Here is a 25,612-nt window from a genome sequence, read left to right on the forward strand (position 1 = left end):
CTTCCGAATATAGAATTTACTATAACATCCAACTGGCTAAGGGCTCATTCACATGTCAGGTTTTTTCAGGTAGGAGTAAAACTGATCCAGTTTCATGAGTGTTTTCGATCACAGTTTTATTAGACTTTTGTCCAAGTTTATTTAGTTTTTCTTGTATGTGAAAAAAGTTTTTCTACCTTCTCATATCTAACAGTCAATGAAAATCAGACAACAGTCGAATAGCATCAGAGTGCTGACCGATTTATTTTTTTACAGACCCATAGACTTGCATTGCCGATTTTGATCCAACATTCAAAACAATATCAGACATGTGTCCACGATTCCGAGCAAAACTGCTTGTTCCATAAAAAATCATGGACATGTAAACAGCCCTTTCACTATTGCAGGTACAAGTGCTAATATAGATGTGAGACTAAGCCCTTACTGCACCTAAATTATCTTAGCTGACCTGTTCGCCCTGTGATTGGGAAGAGCAGCATGCACTAGGATTTCCATTTCTGAGACTAACAATCTAATACCACCTATTTTTGAAATTTTGCTTGGAAGACACATTACAGAAAAAGAGCAGTGGCAGGAAAACCGCTCTGGACCAAGGGACTGTGAGTAAAATTACCATTTTTTATTTTATTTTATTTGAAACAAACTGCAGCTTAGAAATGGGCTTCCTGAATCTGAAAACCCCATTAACAATAATTCTGAGGAACAGACATATTCAAGGAAATTGCAGCGAAAAACAACACAAGTGTCTCAATTAAGCAGCCAATTTAGTGTATTGGCGAGTTATTTATTCTATTTGATTACAAATGTTTATTGACAATCTCCCATATTTCTGAATCATGAATTACCGTTTTAAGTTGTTTGATTCCTCGTCTGATATGACTTTACTTTCACTGTAACTGATGTTTGTACCTTGCACAATTTATCAACAGTAATAAAGATAAAACAAAAAAGGAAACAAATGGCTATTTCCTTATGTGAGCTTATGTGAATGCTCTGATGTACAACAAAAATTGATTTTTGGTTAAAACATTTCCCACATTCTAAACATGAATGTTTTTCTCCCATGTGAATAATCTGATGTCTCAGAAGATTTGATTTATATGCAAGATATTTCCCACATTGGGAAAATGAAAATGCATTTTACCCTGTGTGAATTCTCAGATGTGTTACAAAATTTCTTTTCTGTGAAAAACATTGCCCACACACTGAACATAATAATAATTGCTTCTCCTTTGTGTGAGTTTTCTGATGTTTAGCAAGATCATATTTCTGAGAACAACATTTCCCACATTCTAGACACGCAAATAATTTCTCACCTGTGTGAATTCTTTGATGTCTAATAAAAGTTGATTTATCCGCAAAACATTTCCCACATTCTGAACATGAATATGGCTTCTCCCCTGTGTGAATTCTCTGATGTGAAACAAGATTAGTTTTCTTACCAAAACATTTCCCACATTCTAAACAAAAAAAAGGCTTTTGCCCCGTGTGAATTCTCTGATGTTCAACAAGATGTGATTTCTGAATAAAACATTTCCCACATTCTGAACATGAAAATGGCTTTTGCCCTGTGTGAATTCTCTGATGTTCAACAAGATATGCTTGCTTATTAAAACATTTTCCACATTCTGAACATGAAAATGGCTTTTGCCCTGTGTGAATTCTCTGATGTTCAACAAGATATGTTTTCTTATTAAAACATTTCCCACATTCTAAACATGAAAATGGCTTTTCTCCTGTGTGAATCACCTGATGTCTAACATAACTTGTTTTGTCTGTAAAACATTTCCCACATTCTAAACATGAAAATGGCTTCTCCCCTGTGTGAATTCTCTGATGTGTAACAAACGCAGTTCTGTCTCTAAAACATTTACCACATTCTGAACATGAAAATGGCTTTTCTCCTGTGTGAGTTCTTTGATGTCTAACAAAAGTTGTTCTGTCTCTAAAAAATTTACCACATTCTGAACAAGAAAATGGCTTTTCCCCTGTGTGAATTCTCAGATGTGTATCAAGAGAGGTTTTCTTATTAAAACATTTGCCACATTCTGAACATGAAAATGGCTTCTCCCCTGTGTGAGTTATTTCATGTCTAACAAGATATGATTTAAATAAAAAACATTTCCCACATTCTGAACATGTATATGGTTTCTCCCCTGTGTGAATTCTGTGATGTGCAACAAGAAATGATTTACTAGTAAAACATTTCCCACATTCTGAACATGAAAATGGCTTTTGCCCTGTGTGATTTCTCTGATGTTCAACAAGATATGCTTGCTTATTAAAACATTTGCCACATTCTGAACATGAAAATGGCTTCTCCCCTGTGTGGGTTCTTTTATGTATAGCAAGATTTGTTTTGTCTGAAAAATGTTTTCCAAATTCTGAACATGAACATTTCTTCCTTCTTGCGTGATGTTTACCATCCCATTGGTTATTTTTGTTTTGTTTAAAAGTCTGTGATGAATCAGTAGAAAGAGCCTGTTGAAAGGGATCAGATGATACATCTATGGTGTGAAAGGCTGGAGGTATATCTTGGATAATGTTGTACTCTTCATATGTATCTGGTGTGATACTACGGTCATCTGCTTTAACATCTGAAAATATCATATGTTCTTTTGAGCTCCTGGTGTCATCTGCCAAAAATAAACCATTGATAGTATTTAATAACAGTGCCTTTTAGGCATATCAATTCTAATATACATTTTATAACATTTACTTATTAAAATGTCTGTATGATTTGCAGTAAAATTAGATTTTGAACTGAGTAAGCAATTGGTTGCAACAAAAGACTTTGAACAACCACAATTTCAAAAACATTGGGATGCTGTGTAAAATGTAAAGAAAACAAGAATGCAATGATTTAGAAATCTCTTAACCCTTTTCTGACATATCACATGACATATATTTACCTCATTTGTCTTTTCCCTGACTTTGATTTAGACTCCGGAGCTGAGAACGCACCTTTCCTTACATATCCTTTAACAACTGTTCATGTATTAAATCTGGTTGTCAATGTCTGACCGTGGGATTTAACACAGATTTGCGAGGTGGTCATTCCACGCTCCCATTGACATGATCGCAGGGTTCTGATGGATTGTCATGATAGCCCAGCCAAGGGTCTACAGAATATCTCTGTGCTGTCATTACAATACTCCTGTGAGTATCATAATGACAGGCGGTGGCGGCCGGCGTTCATAAGAGATCATGATTTTTGCTATACAGTTCAATACTGAAACACTGCTATACATAGCACAAGTGATCCGACAACCGCAGCTTGAAGTCTCCTAAGGGAAATATTAAATAAAGTAAAAAGTGAGAAAATAAAAAGTAGAACTAAAAAAAATCCTCAATTTCAAAATCAACCCCTCTTGTCCAAATGAAAATAAATTAAAAAAATACATGCTTTCAGAAATGTCCTAGCAAAATACAAAGAAAATTAATCTGATCAGTAAACAGCATAATGAGAAAAAAATATATAAAAAATCCAGAATTATTTTTTGGCCACCGCAACACTGCAATAAAATGCAATAGGAGGCAATCAAAACATTGTATCTACCCCAAAATGGTAATAATAAATCATCATCTCAGGGCGAACAGAATAAGCCATCACCCAGCCTCAAATCCCGAAAAATGGAAACGATACAAACTTTGTAAAATGATGACAAAAGCATAGTCAAGCATACTCATACTGACCTGGGGAATCATATTACCAAGTCACTTTTACCATATAGTGAACATAGTATGTAAAAGGCCCCCAAAAATTATGGAATTGCACTTTTTTCCCCCTTCTTCCAGTACACTATGTGGTAAAATCAATGGTGCCATTCAAAAGTACAACTCGTCCCCTAAAAACAAGCCCTCATATGGCTATATTGAAGGAAATAAAAAAAAATGTATGGCTTTTGAAAAAGGGGGATAAAAACAAACAAAAAACACAGACAATGTGCTGGGGCGAAGGGGTTAAAGTAATATTAAGGAAATGATGAATCCAGCTCAACGAGATAGTGAAAAAACACTTAGTGATCATGACTTAGGCTGGTTTCACACTTGCGTTTTAAAACGCAGCGTTTTAAACGCAAACGTATTTGGTGCAAAAACGCGTTTAAACGCTGCATTTTTTTAGGCGCATGCGTTTTTGCATGTTTTAACGCAAAATACGGCGTTTTGACGCGTTTAAACGCGCTTTTTCCTGCGTTTGCGTTTTTGAAACGCATGATGAGAAGTGTGTGACAGCTGCCAATCATCAAAATCAACTAGAAAACCCACTATAAACATAAATACCTATGGTTAGGGTTAGGATCCCTAGTAACCTTAGGGATCCTAACCCTAACACAAACCCTAACCCTAACCCAAACGCTAACCCTATCCCTAAACCCTAGGGATCCTAACCCTATCCCCAACCCTAGGGATCCTAACCCTAACCCCAAACCTAGGGATCCTAACCCTAACTCTAACCCTAGGGATCCTAACCCTAGGGATTCTAACCCTAACCCCAACTCTAGGGATCCTAACCCTAACTCTAACCCTATCCCCAACCCTAGGGATCCTAACCCTATCCCCAACCCTAGGGATCCTAACCCTATCCCCAACCCTAGGGATCCTAACCCTAACCCCAACTCTAGGGATCCTAACCATAGGGATCCTAACCCTAACCCTTAGGGTTAGGATCACTTAGGGTTAGAGTTTGTGCTAGAGTTTGTGCTAGAGTTTGTGCCAGAGTTTGTGCTAGAGTTTGTGCTAGAGTTTGTGCTAGAGTTTGTGTTTTAGGGTTAGAGTTTGTATTAGGGTTAGGGTTAGGATCCCTAGGGTTAGGATCCCTAGGGTTGGGGTTATGGTTTGTGTTAGGGTTAGGATCCCTAGGGTTAGGGTTAGTGTTAGGATCCCTAGGGTTAGAGTTTGGGTTAGAGTTTGGGTTAGAGTTTGGGTTAGAGTTTGGGTTAGGGTTAGAGGTTGTGTTTTAGGGTTAGAGTTTGTGTTAGGGTTAGGATCCCTAGGGTTAGGGTTTGTGTTAGGGTTAGGATCCCTAGGGTTAAGGTTTCTCATAGGGTTAGGATCCCTTGGGTTAGTGTTAGGGTCTGTGTTACAGTTTGTGTTACAGTTTGGGTTAGAGTTTGTGTTACAGTTTGGGTTAGAGTTTGGGTTAGAGTTTGGGTTAGAGTTTGGGTTAGAGTTTGGGTTTTAGGGTTAGGGTTAGAGTTTGTGTTAGGGTTAGGGTTGGGGTGTGGCTTATAAGTGTGTATTCTTGTGTTTTTCTATAAAAACGCATGTGCTTAAAAACGCATGCGTTTAAATAGACATCAATAAGTTTTTTTGCCGCAAAAAAACGCCGCTAAAATTACTACATGTTATGAGCACAACGCCCAAACCCATAACCCCACAGGGGGTGGGCCACACCTCATATAAACTATTATACCATATCAGGAACACAGATTGTAAGCTGTGATCCAAGAAGTGCCACTAAGATATATTAAAAACAAAATACTTTTATTTGTAAATCTTAAAATGCAAGTACACATATACAAACACAAAAAGGTGCCTCAAAAACCAATATTGCGGTCAGCTAAAATAGAACACTAAAGCAATGGAGCCAGATATGTATATAAGGAGTGTGGCAATTAGAACATATGTCAAATCCTGCCCATACTACCCTGAAATGCAGTCACCAAATAATATAATGACATATCAGAAACATCAATAGTTAAATAAAGGGCATATACATCAATCTTAACATCTTACTCCGAATATTGCTGAAGACTAGGCTGCAACTACCGCCGCATAACTGATGCTTGCAGTCTATGCTTACAAACTAAAGCGTAATAAGCGGTGCGCCCCGTCCCCCACACATATTACCTGCTCCGTGCCTTCTCTGAACGTACTGAGCCCAGTGGCATGCTGTGTCCGCAAACCCCGACGTGCGTTTCGCGTGATGCTTCTTCCTGGGGGTGTGTCTAAGGCGATGAGTCTCGGAGGTTATATGTGGCGAGTGTCCAATCAAAGCTATGAGGGGCGGATACTATGTCTGCCCTGTTATTCTAATCCATGTCAACTGTTCTAAAATCCTAATTAACCTCTGGAAATCTAGAACTGCATGCCTAAAAACCGATACTCTATAATGCGTAACATGAAGAAAGAAACTGGGCAAGAAATCCTATTACAAGTGGAAATACTATATTTTTTACCCAGACTAATTGTGATCAAGATTTTCTTGAATATATGAACTAGTTAGATAATGTCTCCATATATCCAATCAAAGAACTTATTCTTATTGATGGACATTCAGCCACGGGATCAAGATTTTGTTGAATGGACAATATCTGGATAAGAGACCTCACTAGGAGGGGAGCTATAATTGTGAATAATCATATGAAGGAGTCAGATACCTTTTTTATATACTCAATTAAAGGACTTATTTATTTCGATGGGCATTTAGCCACTATTTGAAGGACATCAATAAATGGATAATGTTTGGCCAAGGAACCTCACTACGTGGGGAGATATAAATTTAAAGTATTATGACTCTTACGATTAGGCTCTTTAGTAACCCAGTGACTGTGTTATGTAATTCTATGGTGGATTGACTGTAGGATGTGCCTTTGCTGAGAACATTTATTGTATTTTGTACCTCCTTTATATACCTATGGGGAATTGTTTCCTTGTCATTTGAAAACATTAATTTAATTATGGGGGACGACAACAAATAATGGGGCAGGTCAGGTAACAGGGACTTAACTGTTGGATGTTTATAAGATGGGTAACCATCATTGTGTGGAGAGTGTATGATGCATGTTTTTTTTAAAGATTATGGCCTAAATGTGTCTTTCTTAGTATTATGTTATGTATGTAGAGGCCATCTTATTGTATGTGACTGATAGTGATTTTGTATGTGTGGGGGGGGGGGGTCCCAGATATAAGTGGGTACGTCTGATGAATGCCATTGGTGTTTAATTGTTCACTTACAGCTTTTATTCAAATTATTTAAGTTATTTTTATTTATTTTGGGTCTTTGGTTAAGTTTCACTCTTGTAATTTAGTGTTTAATATTACTTTTTTAATTAATACAATATTCTATTTTGACACATTGGTGTGATTTGATGATGTTTGATGGTGGCGTAGTTCTTCCCCTACCTGCAGGGGGGGTGAATTGCGTCCTGGATCTCATCTCAGTGAAACAATCCATCACCTCTTTTTATTCAATTCACGCAAATTAGAGCCGTTTTATACGGAGATATATAAATAAATAAAATAATAAATAAAAAGCCTTTTCATATGGTTTTTATTTATTGGGTTGTATTATTATTCACTTCAGATTTTCTCACGTTTTCTTTCTCCATTCAGGTCACTGTTATTCACACTCCACTCCTGATTTTTCTCTATGTGGCATCATGTTACATTAACCGTAGTAGGTTTTATCCCAATTTGGGTGATGCTTACATTTTTTACGGTGGCACCACAATGGTTTAACACTCTTATTTCGGGTCCACTCGTCTTAGATATGTATTGGAATGAATGCATGTTTTTATGATTGTGGCTGAATTGTTTGGCTAATGCACATATGATGTATGAGAGTTTGCGTATTTGTCCTGGCTGCTATATTGGATTTGGACACAGATGTTGTTATTATGTTATGTAACTATATGGAATGTCATGTGCCGTAACTCTATGATTACCGTTTCTTTCTTCATGTTACGCATTATAGAGTATCGGTTTTTAGGCATGCAGTTCTAGATTTTAATGAGTGTGTGGCTGTTGTGCATACTTACCCGTTGCGGCATTGGTGCGGCTTGTATGTCTTATCTGAGTGGCGGCATCAGTGTGGACTGTATGTTTCCTTTGAGGGAGCTAGGCATTTGGTACGTGCAATTCTGGTCGCTATGGTAGCGGCGTTGTTCAGTTGAGAGGCGGGGTTAGCATGACGTACCAAGTGTCCAACCCCTGTCCTGTGTTATGCATGAGATCCTTGTTACTGCTCCTGCATTTATGTGTCAGAGTGAAATCCAGATGTTTTAGCTGTTAATCAGTGGGGTGAATGATGTTCTTGTTTGCCTTCTGTGGCACTGCTACGGTGTATGTGTTCATTTTGAATCTGCCCGACATTCTGTGTATCTTGTGGAACGCATAGGTTGCTATGGTAGCGGCTCTGTCTGACTGCGGGGCGGTGTCTAAATGACGTTTGAAAGGTTCCGCCTCGTTTGTGTGTGATGCAGCAAACCTCGACATACAAAATGTTGCTCTATCGCAGAGCTCTAGAAAGCATGATATCCCGTGTTGTTTGTGACCACTGCTCCCTCATGTTTTGTGCCTTAGAGGTTAATTAGGATTTTAGAACAGTTGACATGGATTAGAATAACAGGGCAGACATAGTATCCGCCCCTCATAGCTTTGATTGGACACTCGCCACATATAACCTCCGAGACTCATCGCCTTAGACACACCCCCAGGAAGAAGCATCACGCGAAACGTGCGTCGGGGTTTGCGGACACAGCACGCCACTGGGCTCAGTACGGTCAGAGAAGGCACGGAGCAGGTAATATGTGTGGGGGACGGGGCGCACCGCTTATTACGCTTTAGTTTGTAAGCATAGACTGCAAGCATCAGTTATGCGGCGGTAGTTGCAGCCTAGTCTTCAGCAATATTCGGAGTAAGATGTTAAGATTGATGTATATGCCCTTTATTTAACTATTGATGTTTCTGATATGTCATTATATTATTTGGTGACTGCATTTCAGGGTAGTATGGGCAGGATTTGACATATGTTCTAATTGCCACACTCCTTATATACATATCTGGCTCCATTGCTTTAGTGTTCTATTTTAGCTGACCGCAATATTGGTTTTTGAGGCACCTTTTTGTGTTTGTATATGTGTACTTGCATTTTAAGATTTACAAATAAAAGTATTTTGTTTTTAATATATCTTAGTGGCACTTCTTGGATCACAGCTTACCATCTGTGTTCCTGATATGGTATAAAATTACTACATGTTGCATTTCTGCAACACAAAGCATGCAGAGAAAAAAAACGCATGCGTTGCAAAAACGCGTCAAAACGCATGCAAAAGAACGCATGCATTTTTAATGTTAAGTACAGGGGAAAAAAACGCATGCTTTTTTTGCGTTTTTTACCGCAAAAACGCAAAAAAAAAAAAATGCAAATGTGAAACCAGCCTAAGGGTGCTTGGTCACCAGAAACACGTTGATATTGCATTTTATTTTTTTCACTATCTCGTTGAGCTGGATTCCTCATCATTTCCTTGATTCTTCCATGCCCTGACACAGCGGTTCCCTGTTCCGAGTCTCCAAGGATGTCGACCATGGTGAGCTGGACTTTGTTTGATTTCAGTTAAAGTAATATTGTCTTCACAACAGAACATATAACAGATATCAAAAATTGATAGTTAGACATTTCTCCATTTTATTGAAAAAGTTACCGTATTTTTCAGACTATAAGATGCACCTAAGTTTTAGAAGAGGAAATTTGGAAAAAAAAAATTGAAGCAAAAAAATGGTCAATTCTGTACTGTAATATCCCCTATCCTGGTATATATGGTCCCCTCATCCCCATTCTGATACAAATGGTTCCTCATTCCTATCCTGGTATGCATGGCTCCCTCATTCCTATCCTGCTATGCATGGCCCCCACATCCCTATCCTAGTGTGCATGGCCCCATCCTTATCCTGGTATGACTGGCACCATCCCGGTCCTGGTATGCACATACTCATCCCAGTCCTGGTATGATTGGCCCCATCACGGTCCTGGTTCGATTGGTCCCATCCTTATTCTGGTATAATTGTCCCCATCCTTTTTTCTTTTATACTTGGCCCAATCCCGTTCCTGGTATACATGGTCCCATCCTTTTTTTTTTTTTTTAATAATTGGCCCCATCCCGTTCCTGGTATGCATGGCCCCATCAGGAAAGATTTAAAAAAAAATACAACAAAACATTACACTCACCTACACGGCGCTCCCTCGCAGTGTCCTGCTCTGGTGCCAGCAGCTACTTAATGCTTGTAAGCAGCGCATGGCGGGGACATTATGTGCTGCTCACAAGCAGAGCACAGCTGCCAGAATACTCACTGGGACCGTTCATCGCAGAGAGTGGTGAGTAACCAATCCTCTTCAGTAGCGCGCAGTGTCAGATACATACGATAGATAGATCTATAGATAATACCAAGCCCGATGTTTAGTAATAAACATAGTAATAAAATGATAGATATAGACTTATGCCAGGATCACACATGCGAGAAACTCGGACGAGTCTCGCATCTTAATACCCGGCACAGCCGCAGTCATTCGGGAGCAGAGTATGCAGCTGCATGTATTTCTATGCAGCCGCATGCTCTGCTCCCGAGTGCCGGGTATTGAGGTGCGAGACTCGTGCGAATTTCTCGCAAGTGTGACCCCGGCCTTAAACGCAATGTTTAATTTAAAAAAAAAAATTTTTGGAAAAAAAAATGGCGTGGGCTCCCGCTCAATTTTCTGCTCCAGAGAGGGAAAGCCAGAGACTAGAGAATGATGTTTATAGCCTGGGAAGTGGTTAATACCCATGGAGCTTCCAGGCTATGAATCTCAGCCCGGAGCTGTACATTTAGCCTTTACTGGCTACTAAAATAGGGGGACCTCCCCCCCAAAAAACCGACGTGGGTCCCCCTAAAATTAATAGCCAGAAAGGCTACGCAGACAGCTGTGGGCTGATATTCATAACCTAGGAAGGGACCATGGATATTGCTTTCCCCGGCTACAAATATCAGCTCCCAGCCGCCCCAGAAATGGTGCATATGTAAGATGCGCCAATTCCAGCGCTAAGCCTCTCTCTTCCCACTGCCCTGTAGCGGTGGCATATGGGCTAATAAGGGGTTAGTCACCTTTGTAAGGTGACATTAAGCCTGCTTAGTAATTGAGAGGCGTCAATAAGACACCTACCATTACTAATCCTATAGTTGGTAAAGGGTTAATAAAACACACACATGCAGAATATAGTATTTTAATGAAATAAAACACCAGACAGTTTTGCCATCTTTATTGTACTGGTAATCCAAGCAATCTTCTGAAAATAAAAAAATAAAAAAATAAACCAACAGTATACTCCCTGTTCCGACGCAGTCCATTTAATAACGAGTGTCCCTTGATGAGTCCAGCTCTGCTACATCTGGATGCCTGACATCCAGACAGAGCAGAGCTTGTAGATGACCACCAGAGATAACTCTCCAGCGATCACCTACACTCTAGCACTCACGGTCAGCTGACTGTGAGAACCAGCCTAGGGCGACCTGAGATAAACCCCCGGTCACGTGCACGGCCGTTCTCGCGGTAAGCTAAGTTATCGTGAGAACTGCAGTGGATGCGGACTTCCGGTGGTGTGACAGGAATGAGATTATTTAAATTAGTAGACATGCGTAGTAAGCTGCGTTTGTGCAGTTACTACGCATGTGACTAATCATTAGATGCAGTTTTACTGCATCTAATGATAGTCTATGGGAAATTTACGGTGCAGCGATGGAGCGTTGCCGCATTATAAGCAGACATGGAAAGATGCGCCGCATGTTTGTTTATGTGGATCTGCTGCCTGCGTCTTTTAAAGCATAGTGGAGACGGGATTTCATGAAATCCCCTCCACTATGATGTAATAATAATAATCTTTATTTTTTCTTATATAGCGCTAACATATTCCACAGCGCTTTACAGTTTGCACACATTATCATCACTGTGGGGCTCACAATCTAAATTCCCTATCAGTATGTCTTTGGAGTGTGGGAGGAAACCGGAATGCCCGGAGGAAACCCACGCAAACACGGAGAGAACATACAAACTCCTTGCAGATGTTGTCCTTGGTGGGGTTTGAACCCAGAACTCCAGCTCTGCAATGATGCTGTGCTAACCACTGCGCCAACCACTGTGCCACCGTGCTGCCCATGTAATATCCATGTTAAAGGAGAATCTCTTGGACTTGCTTCTGTCAGCTGCTTTCTTTTATATATTGCTAGATTCTTGCCAGATAGTATTGAAATGATCAGAAATGGCCCCAGAAGTATCAACCTCTACAACCGGTAGAGGAACAGTTTCAACCATGATTTTGTCATGAATTAGCTCAAAAGGGGGGCGTGGTTGGACATGACCGAGTGAAGACGTGCTTTCTGCTGCTCCTGACCGCCATCCACTTAGCAATCGGTTCCAGTACCTCAGCATGGGCAAATCAGGGCCTAAAAAGACAAGGATCAGGTCCTTCACCCATTCTTCACACCCCCGGGTGATATTGAGCCTTGCCTCACCAGGGCACAGAGACAGGACCAGGCACCGTCTCCTCCATCCCCCCTGGAACAGAGGGAGTCAGGAGGTGCTCTCACGCAGGGTGCAGCTTTTGGACCAAAGCCTGGTGACAAGTCTTCCGACCACCAGGTAATCAGGAGGAGGGTCCTCAGTGAGATCCTGCATGTGGCAGGGAGGTCTCTGAAGTCTCCGCTGAGCAAAGCCTGGAGGACATGGTGCCATTACAAGATGACCGCTGCAACAGCGCTGCCTGCTGTGCCACCTCTGACATGCTTAATGAGGGTGCTGGATCACACAATGAGAAGGACATGGAGCAAACTGGGATGTGGTGTGAGCAGAGGATTGATTAACTTAATCATATAACTCTGGGCCAGCAATATCAGGGCTACACACAGTCCTTGGGGACCCCCACTTCTATGCTGGATGAAACATCTAGCTGTGCCCAAAACGCCCTACACCAGGAGTCTCCTCATGCTCTCCTCCCCACAACTTCCCGTATATATCTACCGAGGGATCAAGCTTGGTCACCTCAGGAGAAAGGGAAGTGCAGCAGTGGATATGCAGATCCCAGGTGAGACTCGTCCTGCTTCCCCATCAAAATAGTCCACGGGCTCGTCATGGGGGACATATCACCACGTTCAGCAGAAAGACCTGGTGTGGTCCTAAATACTTTAAACAATGTGGCTACTATACCTTTAAATGCTGTGGACATTTTATCAATTCAACAACACCCTCAACCCTCTGTGACTATGGCTACAGTGGGCAGGACATCAGCCTTGTGCAAGCCTAATTTCCACAACACAAAATGAATCTCATACAGGAAGTCCACCATCCCTCAACAATACTTATGGTGAGGATGACAGACCTGCATCCTTAAGGTACCGTCACACTCAGCAACTTTCCAACGATCACGACCAGCGATACGACCTGGCCGTTATCGTTGGAAAGTCCTTGTGTGGTCGCTGGAGAGCTGTCACGGCACCGTCCTTTCCCAGCACAAACGCTCCTGCCAGGAATTCACCTGCCTCTGTATACGCGACGGGCTGGGACTTCCGAGGTTATTCTGACCAACAGCCAGATCGTCCAGTTAGGCAGCGGAGATCCGGCTCTCAAGTAGAATGACCTCAGAAGTCTCGACCCGTCTACATGGAAAACCGGACAAGAAGCCTCCGCTCTGTAGACGTGACGTCAGCAGCTGAATCCACAGCAGGTGCGTCTCTGACCGCTCTGTGCTGGGGAAGAACGGCGTTGTGCACAACAGGCAGGTAAGTTCCAACTACCTTCCTGTAAGTGCTTAGAAACATTTTTTCTTTTTTGTAAAGTCCCAGATACCCCCCTTAACTCTCTCTATTTATTCTCAAAAGCATCATTTCAATTTTGCATAATGACATTTTGTAAAAAAAACAATTCAGTAAATATCAACAAATAAAACATGTCTGAAAATTCACCCGAAAAATTAATCACATACCGTAACTGAATAAGCATCTGGATGAATAAAGTCTGTGACTTCTCTGCATTTAGTGGTTACTCACCTGGGTAATCATATGTAGGAATCTCCTCTTTACACCGCTCAGAACCCATCATACATGTCTCAATAGTATTAATATCGGTCAGATCTTCACCCTGAAACAAATATTGTAAAAGTCACTGACAGATGGAAAAGTTGTGTGAAAGAACAGAAAAGATTACAAATTACCAAGACGACCACAAATGACATGACAACAGTAGTTATCATACAGGTGATGGACTGTATAAAACTACCTGTTGGCTCCTAATTCTAACAAGCAGGCTCCATAACCAGAAAATTGGAGAAGATATAGGCAACATCTAATATCTATGATCAGTTTTATCTTGACTAGTGATGAGCGAATATACTCGTTACTCGAGATTTCCCGAGCATGCTCGGGTGTCCTACGAGTATTTTTAAGTGCTCGGAGATTTAGTTTTCATCGCCGCAGCTGAATGATTTACATCTGTAAATAAGTACATGTGGGGGTTGCCTGGTTGCTAGGGAATCCCCATATGTCCTTATACTGGCTAGCAGATGTAAATCATTCAGCTACGGCATTAAAAACTAAATTTCCAAGGACACCCGAGCACGCTCGGGAAATCTTGAGTAACGAGTATATTCGCTCATCACTAATCTTGACATCTTCACCAAGTATAAAACATTTACTGAGTCGCCATGTTATTACAGACAACCATCTTGTAGAGCACTAAACTTTCGTGGCCATCAGAATCTCAGCACTTTGTTTTTGTTGATTACACTTGGTGTTGAAATGTTGGCAAATGTAGACAGGATACTTTTTTTTACAAAACCTTGTGGCATGAGGTATTGTCCTTATACCACAGGATAAACAGCGGCCATGAAATTATGAACTTGGTTGTCCACAATGCTTTGGGTAAGCTCTAGTTTCGAAACACCCAAACATGAGTATCAGAACACAGAAACACAGAATGTGAGCAGGAAACATTCCCCGCACCATTACTCCATCTTTACCAGAATGATCAGTTCACTCGAATTTCCTATTCTATTATGGATTCAGCTGCCATTTGAATTAGTTGTGCACCACGTGTTTCTAAGAACGTTCTTGATTTCTTTTTGATGAGTTTTTAATATCCACATAGAAGTTTATTCTCAATCGCAACATTCTCTGTATACTCCTGACACGTTATACGTATAAATCTCACAAATTTGTCAGCTTCTGAAATACTGCTGCTGACCCTAGCACCGATAATTGTGCATCATTCAAAAATGCTCAGATCACACTTGTTTTTCATTCTAATGTGAATTCATACTGAAAAAATGATCAGTTCATTCAATCCTGCACTTTGGTGTCATTGGTGTAATTACCATGTAGGGAAACTCTAATTATGAAAGAACCGCCATTCAGTGTATAATACTGGTGGATAAAACAAGACTGAGCACAAGACCTTCACAGCCATCTACACATCATAGGGGAGATCTCATGACACCTTCAATACATCTACCTGATGATCCTGAGGAACAATGGGATCTTCTTGTTTACAGTCCTGTGGAAGAAGAGGACGGGGACATCTCTCCGGTGTTGTCATCTTACTGGATAGAACTGGAGGAAACACATATAGGAACTGAATTCATTCTTTACATACAGATAATTATAGACTGTGTGTATTTATTTCTGTCTATTACCTGGTGATGTGAGGGGCTGGGGAACCTCCATCATGATGTCATTGTACAGATCTTTGTGTTGTTCTAAATACTCCCACTCCTCCATGGAGAAATAGACAGTGACATCCTGACACCTTATAGCAACCTGACACATACAATGATACAGTCATCCCCGATCCCTTCATAGCATTACTGTATAATGTCCCAGCATTCCCAGCAGTGTCACCTCTCCAGTCAGCAGCACAATCATCTTGTAGGCGAGTTCTAGGATCTTCCGGTCATTGATGTCCTCTTGTATCAGGGGGTGAGGTGGAGGCCTTGTGATTGGGCTCAGGGGTCTTCCCCATCCGTCAGACAAAGGGGCCTGGTCGAACTCACTAGAGATCTTCTTCACTACTGTGTAATCCTGGTTATGGACAGACACATTAATAAATCTCACTACAGACATTTCCAGAGTCCTCACCTCTCCAGTTCTGTCCATCTGTTATTCCCATAGATAAGAATGATGTAATGTGAGGTCATCAGAATCTCTCACCTCTCCAGTAAGCCGGAAGAGGATCTCTAGGGTGAGGTGTAATATCCTCTCCACCATCTTGTCCCTGTCTCGATCCATCCTAAACAGACAATCAGGAAAATTCTCTTTTGTAGAAAATCTCCACTGAGAAAATCCAATATTGTAGGAATCTGAATGGGGAAATGATGACAATGTAACATCATAAAGAATTCTGCGCAATAATACAATTACTGGACAAAATAGGGGTAAACATATGAGGAAATATAATGTGTAGATTTTGTATTCTCTCTTTGGACAGGAACATTTAATATCATATCACCGATACCGGAAGTCGAGGATGGTGGAGACACTGAAAGTGGGATACAGGCCATAAAGATGGAGCGCGGCCTGAACACCATGTACTTTATGTTAGTTTCCCAAAATCTGCCGTCTACACGGAGACCAGGGCCAGACTGGCCATCGGGCAGTTCTGGCAAATGCCAGAAGGGCCGGTGGCAGTAGTGGGCCGCTCAAGTGTGCCGCTGTCGGCACACTCCCGACCCGCATTCATCTATACTGGCATCATAGACGCCGGTACAGTTGAATGCAATGATGGGGAGAGAGCGTCTGCTGTCGCTCCCTCTCCCATCATTCCCCGCTCTGCCTGCCGCTGACACTGCGGGTGCACGATGACGTCATATCATCGCGCACCTGCTGTGTGACCGGGCGGGCAGACTGCAGCTGCTGAGACCGGAGCCTGGAGCAGCGCGGGGCAAGAGGAAAGGTGAGTAGAGTGTTTGTTTTTTTATTATTATTATATATCAATGAGTGATATCTGGATTGTGGGGCTATTGGGGGGGGGGGCTGCATTACATTCTATGGGGCTGGGCTGCATTATATTGTATAGTGGCTGTGCTGCATTACATCCTATGGAGGCTGTACTGCATTACATCCTATGGGAACTGACTGCATTACATTCTATGTGGGCTGTGCTGCATTACATTCTATGGGGCTGGGCTGCATTGCATTCTATGGGGCTGGGCTGCATTGCATTCTATGGGGCCTGTGCTGTATTACATTCTATGGGGTCTGTGCTGCATTACATTCTATGGGGTCTGTGCTGCATTACATTCTATGTGGGCTGTGCTGCATTACATTCTATGGGGCCTGTGCTGTATTACATTCTATGGGGCCTGTGCTGTATTACATTCTATGGGGCCTGTGCTGTATTACATTCTATGGGGCCTGTGCTGTATTACATTCTATGGGGCCTGTGCTGTATTACATTCTATGTGGGCTGGGCTGCATTACATTCTATGGGGCCTGTGCTGTATTACATTCTATGGGGCCTGTGCTGTATTACATTCTATGGGGCCTGTGCTGTATTACATTCTATGGGGCCTGTGCTGTATTACATTCTATGGGGCCTGTGCTGTATTACATTCTATGGGGGCTGGCTGCATTACATTCTATGGGGCTGTGCTGCATTACATTCTATGGGGCTGTGCTGCATTACATTCTATGGGGTCTGTGCTGCATTACATTCTATGTGGGCTGGCTGCATTACATTCTATGGGGCTGGGCTGCTTTACATTCTATAGGGATTGGCTGCATTACATTCTATGGGGGCTGGCTGCATTAATTTACATTCTATGGGGACTGGCTGCATTACATTCTATGGGGCCTGTGCTGTATTACATTCTATGGGGGCTGGCTGCATTACATTCTATGGGGCTGTGCTGCATTACATTCTATGGGGCTGTGCTGCATTACATTCTATGGGGTCTGTGCTGCATTACATTCTATGGGGGCTGGCTGCATTACATTCTATGGGGCTGGGCTGCTTTACATTCTATGGGGACTGGCTGCATTACATTCTATGGGGGCTGGCTGCATTAATTTACATTCTATGGGGACTGGCTGCATTACATTCTATGGGGCCTGTGATGTATTACATTCTATGGGGGCTGGCTGTATTACATTCTATGGGGCCTGTGCTGTATTACATTCTATGGGGGCTGGCTGCATTACATTCTATGGGGCTGTGCTGCATTACATTCTATGGGGCTGTGCTGCATTACATTCTATGGGGCTGTGCTGCATTACATTCTATGGGGGCTGGCTGTATTACATTCTATGGGGCCTGTGCTGTATTACATTCTATGGGGGCTGGCTGCATTACATTCTATGGGGCTGTGCTGCATTACATTCTATGGGGCTGTGCTGCATTACATTCTATGGGGCTGTGCTGCATTACATTCTATAGGGACTGGCTGCATTACATTCTATGGGGTCTGTGCTGCATTACATTCTATGGGGGCTGGGCTCCATTACATTCTATGGGGGCTGTGCTGCATTACATTCTATGGGGGCTGTGCAGCATTACATTCTATGGGGCTGGGCTGCATTACATTCTATGGGGCTGGGCTGCATTACATTCTATGGGACTGGGCTGCATTACATTCTATGAGGGCTGTGCTGTATTACATTCTATGGGGGCTGGGCTGCATTACATTCTATGGGGCTGGGCTGCATTACATTCTATGGGGCTGGGCTGCATTACATTCTATGGGGCTGGGCTGCATTACATTCTATGGGGCTGGGCTGCATTACATTCTATCGGGGCTGGCTGCATTACATTCTATGGGGGCTGGCTGCATTACATTCTATGGGGGCTGGCTGCATTACATTCTATGGGGCCTGTGCTGTATTACATTCTATGGGGGCTGGCTGCATTACATTCTATGGGCCTGTGCTGTATTACATTCTATGGGGGCTGGGCTGCATTACATTCTATGGGGCTGTGCTGCATTACATTCTATGGGGCCTGTGATGTATTACATTCTATGGGGGCTGGCTGTATTACATTCTATGGGGGCTGGCTGCATTACATTCTATGGGGCTGTGCTGCATTACATTCTATGGGGCTGTGCTGCATTACATTCTATGGGGTCTGTGCTGCATTACATTCTATGGGGGCTGGGCTGCATTACATTCTATGGGGCTGTGCTGCATTACATTCTATGGGGACTGGCTGCATTACATTCTATGGGGGCTGGGCTGCATTACATTCTATGGGGGCTGGGCTGCATTACATTCTATGGGGGCTGGGCTGCATTACATTCTATGGGGGCTGGGCTGCATTACATTCTATGGGGGCTGGGCTGCATTACATTCTATGGGGGCTGTGCAGCATTACATTCTATGGGGCTGGGCTGCATTACATTCTATGGGGGCTGTGCTGCATTACATTCTATGGGGGCTGTGCTGTATTACATTCTATGGGGGCTGGGCTGCATTACATTCTATGGGGCTGGGCTGCATTACATTCTATGGGGCTGGGCTGCATTACATTCTATGGGGGCTGGCTGCATTACATTCTATGGGGACTGGCTGCATTACATTCTATGGGGGCTGTGCTGTATTACATTCTATGGGGCTGTGCTGCATTACATTCTATGGGGTCTGTGCTGCATTACATTCTATGGGGGCTGGGCTGCATTACATTCTATGGGGTCTGTGCTGCATTACATTCTATGGGGGCTGGGCTGCATTACATTCTATGGGGCTGTGCTGCATTACATTCTATAGGGACTGGCTGCATTACATTCTATGGGGGCTGGGCTGCATTACATTCTATGGGGGCTGGGCTGCATTACATTCTATGGGGGCTGGGCTGCATTACATTCTATGGGGGCTGGGCTGCATTACATTCTATGGGGGCTGTGCAGCATTACATTCTATGGGGCTGGGCTGCATTACATTCTATGGGGCTGGGCTGCATTACATTCTATGGGGGCTGTGCTGTATTACATTCTATGGGGGCTGGGCTGCATTACATTCTATGGGGCTGGGCTGCATTACATTCTATGGGGCTGGGCTGCATTACATTCTATGGGGCTGGGCTGCATTACATTCTATGGGGGCTGGCTGCATTACATTCTATGGGGACTGGCTGCATTACATTCTATGGGGGCTGTGCTGTATTACATTCTATGGGGGCTGGGCTGCATTACATTCTATGGGGCTGGGCTGCATTACATTCTATGGGGCTGGGCTGCATTACATTCTATGGGGCTGGGCTGCATTACATTCTATGGGGCTGGGCTGCATTACATTCTATGGGGGCTGGCTGCATTACATTCTATGGGGGCTGAGCTGTATTACATTCTATGGGGGCTGTGCTGTATTACATTCTATGGGGACTGGCTGCATTACATTCTATGGGGGCTGAGCTGTAGTACATTCTATGGGGGCTGTGCTGTATTACATTTTATGGGGGCTGGCTGCATTACATTCTATGGGCCTGTGCTGTATTACATTCTATGGGGGCTGGGCTGCATTACATTCTATGGGGCTGTGCTGCATTACATTCTAGGGGGGCTGTGCTGTATTACATTCTAGGGGGGCTGGCTGCATTACATTCTATGGGGACTGGCTGCATTACATTCTATGGGGGCTGTGCTGTATTACATTCTATGGGGGCTGGGCTGCATTACATTCTATGGGGCTGGGCTGCATTACATTCTATGGGGCTGGGCTGCATTACATTCTATGGAAACAGGAACACATGGGCTACTTGCACAGTGAACAAGCCTGTATGATCATGTTCACACACCACCAAGAAACCTGAAGACACAAAAGAGAATAGTAAAACCAAAAACACTCAGTTTGAAAAAATGTTGCAGTAATCCGCAAGTGCTAGTAAAAGATGTAAAAAACAGGGTATTTGGTTGATACGTTTTTTGCAAAAAATGTATACTAAGCTGCTCTACCAATCTTCACGGTATACCCTTATCAGAGCAGTCCTAACTAATGTATGCAATCCCTATCTGATGTATTTAAAAACCTGATCATCTGTATATAACCTGTGTGAACAGGGTTCAGAGAGGAAAAATCCATGTGTGCATACAGGGTAGAACAGCTTTTGTGCAGATAGCCCAAGAGGAGTGGTGGAACTCCCCAGTCTTGTAGACACAAGAGAACAATTATGGAAACAGGAACACATGGGCTACTTGCACAGTGAACAAGTCTGTATGATCATGTTCACACACCACCAAGAAACCTGAAGACACAAAAGAGAATAGTAAAACCAAAAACACTCAGTTTGAAAAAGCTGGTAGAGTAGCTTAGTATACATTTTTTGCAAAAAACGTATCAACCAAATACCCTGTTTTTTACATCTTTTACTAGCACTTGCGGATAACTGCAACATTTTTTCAAACTGAGTGTTTTTGGTTTTACTATTCTCTTTTGTGTCTTCAGGTTTCTTGGTGGTGTGTGAACATGATCATACAGACTTGTTCACTGTGCAAGTAGCCCATGTGTTCCTGTTTCCATAATTGTTCTCTTGGGTCTACAAGACTGGGGAGTTCCACCACTCCTCTTGGGCTATCTGCACAAAAGCTGTTCTACCCTGTATGCACACATGGATTTTTCCTCTCTGAACCCTGTTCACACAGGTTATATACAGATGATCAGGTTTTTAAATACATCAGATAGGGATTGCATACATTAGTTAGGACTGCTCTGATAAGGGTATACCGTGAAGATTGGTAGAGCAGCTTAGTATACATTTTTTGCAAAAAACGTATCAACCAAATACCCTGTTTTTTACATCTTTTACTAGCACTTGCAGATTACTGCAACATTTTTTCAAACTGAGTGTTTTTGGTTTTACTATTCTCTTTTGTGTCTTCAGGTTTCTTGGTGGTGTGTGAACATGATCATACAGACTTGTTCACTGTGCAAGTAGCCCATGTGTTCCTGTTTCCATAATTGTTCTCTTGTGTCTACAAGACTGGGGAGTTCCACCACTCCTCTTGGGCTATCTACACAAAAGCTGTTCTACCCTGTATGCACACATGGATTTTTCCTCTCTGAACCCTGTTCACACAGGTTATATACAGATGATCAGGTTTTTAAATACATCAGATAGGGATTGCATACATTAGTTAGGACTGCTCTGATAAGGGTATACCGTGAAGATTGGTAGAGCAGCTTAGTATACATTTTTTGCAAAAAACGTATCAACCAAATACCCTGTTTTTTACATCTTTTACTAGCACTTGCAGATTACTGCAACATTTTTTCAAACTGAGTGTTTTTGGTTTTACTATTCTCTTTTGTGTCTTCAGGTTTCTTGGTGGTGTGTGAACATGATCATACAGACTTGTTCACTGTGCAAGTAGCCCATGTGTTCCTGTTTCCATAATTGTTCTCTTGTGTCTACAAGACTGGGGAGTTCCACCACTCCTCTTGGGCTATCTGCACAAAAGCTGTTCTACCCTGTATGCACACATGGATTTTTCCTCTCTGAACCCTGTTCACACAGGTTATATACAGATGATCAGGTTTTTAAATACATCAGATAGGGATTGCATACATTAGTTAGGACTGCTCTGATAAGGGTATACCGTGAAGATTGGTAGAGCAGCTTAGTATACATTTTTTGCAAAAAACGTATCAACCAAATACCCTGTTTTTTACATCTTTTACTAGCACTTGCGGATTACTGCAACATTTTTTCAAACTGAGTGTTTTTGGTTTTACTATTCTCTTTTGTGTCTTCAGGTTTCTTGGTGGTGTGTGAACATGATCATACAGACTTGTTCACTGTGCAAGTAGCCCATGTGTTCCTGTTTCCATAATTGTTCTCTTGTGTCTACAAGACTGGGGAGTTCCACCACTCCTCTTGGGCTATCTGCACAAAAGCTGTTCTACCCTGTATGCACACATGGATTTTTCCTCTCTGAACCCTGTTCACACAGGTTATATACAGATGATCAGGTTTTTAAATACATCAGATAGGGATTGCATACATTAGTTAGGACTGCTCTGATAAGGGTATACCGTGAAGATTGGTAGAGCAGCTTAGCATACATTTTTTGCAAAAAACGTATCAACCAAATACCCTGTTTTTTACATCTTTTACTAGCACTTGCGGATTACTGCAACATTTTTTCAAACTGAGTGTTTTTGGTTTTACTATTCTCTTTTGTGTCTTCAGGTTTCTTGGTGGTGTGTGAACATGATCATACAGACTTGTTCACTGTGCAAGTAGCCCATGTGTTCCTGTTTCCATAATTGTTCTCTTGTGTCTACAAGACTGGGGAGTTCCACCACTCCTCTTGGGCTATCTGCACAAAAGCTGTTCTACCCTGTATGCACACATGGATTTTTCCTCTCTGAACCCTGTTCACACAGGTTATATACAGATGATCAGGTTTTTAAATACATCAGATAGGGATTGCATACATTAGTTAGGACTGCTCTGATAAGGGTATACCGTGAAGATTGGTAGAGCAGCTTAGTATACATTTTTTGCAAAAAACGTATCAACCAAATACCCTGTTTTTTACATCTTTTACTAGCACTTGCGGATTACTGCAACATTTTTTCAAACTGAGTGTTTTTGGTTTTACTATTCTCTTTTGTGTCTTCACATTACATTCTATGGGGCTGGGCTGCATTACATTCTATGGGGCTGGGCTGCATTACATTCTATGGGGGCTGGCTGCATTACATTCTATGGGGGCTGAGCTGTATTACATTCTATGGGGGCTGTGCTGTATTACATTCTATGGGGACTGGCTGCATTACATTCTATGGGGGCTGAGCTGTAGTACATTCTATGGGGTCTGTGCTGTATTACATTTTATGGGGGCTGGCTGCATTACATTCTATGGGCCTGTGCTGTATTACATTCTATGGGGGCTGTGCTGCATTACATTCTATGGGGCTGTGCTGCATTACATTCTAGGGGGGCTGTGCTGTATTACATTCTAGGGGGGCTGTGCTGCATTACATTCTATGGGGGCTGTGCTGCATTACATTCTATGGGGGCTGGCTGCATTACATTCTATGGGGGCTGAGCTGTAATGCTGGATACAGCTGTAATTATATGTTATATAGTCGTGTTACACTCCCCTCACTTCTTGTAACCTACAAGTGTACAAAGATATTATACAGTCACCACGTGACAAGTGGGCCTGTGTGACTTCAAATGCCAGGGCTGAATTTTAGTCCCAGTCCGGCCCTGACGGAGACTATGACTACAGGAGCCGCTCAGGTCACAGGGTCCAGAAATATGGAGGAGACCAGCAGAAATACATAAAGCGATGACACTGGGAGGGTCCCGGGAGCAACCATGAGGGGGATTTGCAGGAATCATTCATTATAAACAGCCACAATTATAACTATCACCTGAAGAAGCCATGACCGTAACAATATATGTAAATAAACAGTATATATATATATATCCGCTTCAATCTATTCTCTGCCTATGGGAGATGACAGAAGTTCTGGCTCTAGAGAAAATGAAACCTCCATCAAAAAGTTACACGGCAACGAGATTCGAAACAATGACACCAGCACCAAGGGGGTTAGTGCCGTGAAGGGCTTAATGTATCCTGGCAGTGACAACATGGAGCAAGCGACGGCCATAATGGAGACTGTACAGTAACAGAGAAGCAAGCGCCGTCAGGAGGGAAGTGACCCAATGTAATCCAATACAGACGGGAACACGTTCTGTCTCCTGGAATGTCAGCGCAGCACTGAGGGGGTTAATGTTGCCCAGTAATGGGGAATCTCCAGCACCTACCTCCACCTGCAGAGCCGCACACCACATATATGGCTGCTCTGTGTGCACAGGACCTGTGATGAGGTCACAGGAGGGGAGGAGTCAGTGGTCACATGATCAGGGGCCTCAGTGTATGCAGGACTCTGCTGTGCTGGTTGTGATAATAATAATTATATTTCTATGATGCCATCATATACCGCAGCACTGTACAATAATCAGGGCCAATACATAGCAATGTAGGAAGATGGATCAGAATAGTGGTCTCTCTTGCGTGTCAGGGCTGGAACTGTCGGGGCTGTCACCATTGTTGCCAGGGGAAGCACTTTCTGACCTGAGTAGGCCTTTGCACTGACGGCTGGGGGTGGGGGTGATATAAAAGAGACTGAGCGTGCGGGAACGGGGCTTTTGGCGGGTACACAGTATGTGCAAGAGAAGGTTGACTCCCTCTCCGCTGACCGACACCAACCTACAGGCCCGCGTTACACCCTTCCATCCCCCGTGCATACACACTGTGCATCTCCTGAGACTAATCCCCCGTTACTCTCCAACCTTTAGGGTATGTGCACGCGTCAGGATTGCATCAGGATTTTGTCAGGATTTTTCATCAGTATTTGTAGCCAAAACCAGGAGTGATAAATGCAGAAGTGGTGCATATGTTTCTATTATACTTTTCCTCTAATTGTTCCACTCCTGGTTTTGGCTACAAATACTGATGAAAAATCGTGACAAAATCCTGATGCAATCCTGACGTGTGCACATACCCTTTCATCACTAAGCGGTCAGTTCAGCCGATACCTTTGGACACTCTTTGCAGCACTAATCCATTGGTGCACGCTGTTTGTAGTTATGATAGGTTATGATATAAAGCCGCAGGATCCATCTGTTACAGAACTGCAACACAGAACTAGGATAGAAGGGGAAAAACTGACCCTGCACTGAGACTAGGCTGATACCCTACGATGGAGTGGCACTAAAAAATACTCGGAGGTCACCCGAGCGTGCTCAGGAAATCTCGAGTAATGAGTATATTCACCCATCACTATTCTCAACGCATTCCACTATATAATGAATAAAGATTTACAACTGGAATATTTCATTCAGTGATATCTGGGAAGTGGGATT

At 42.7% G+C, this 25,612-nt stretch overlaps 1 protein-coding gene across 1 annotated transcript; it reads right to left on the reverse strand.

Annotated features, from left to right (window-relative positions):
- Window positions 1-221: 221 nt before the first annotated feature.
- LOC138663784 (zinc finger protein 345-like) lies at window positions 222-24,565 on the reverse strand. The gene is made up of 7 exons (XM_069750120.1): window positions 24,512-24,565; window positions 15,952-16,100; window positions 15,643-15,822; window positions 15,438-15,561; window positions 15,257-15,354; window positions 13,798-13,888; window positions 222-2,636 (listed from the first exon to the last, which is right to left on the reverse strand). The coding sequence occupies exons 2-7, from the start codon at window positions 16,027-16,029 to the stop codon at window positions 1,141-1,143; spliced, it is 2,067 nt and encodes a 688-aa protein (XP_069606221.1). The 5' UTR covers window positions 16,030-16,100; window positions 24,512-24,565; the 3' UTR covers window positions 222-1,140.
- Window positions 24,566-25,612: the final 1,047 nt, after the last annotated feature.

This window comes from Ranitomeya imitator, chromosome 2, assembly GCF_032444005.1.
Source record: "Ranitomeya imitator isolate aRanImi1 chromosome 2, aRanImi1.pri, whole genome shotgun sequence".
Lineage (NCBI taxonomy): Eukaryota > Metazoa > Chordata > Amphibia > Anura > Dendrobatidae > Ranitomeya > Ranitomeya imitator.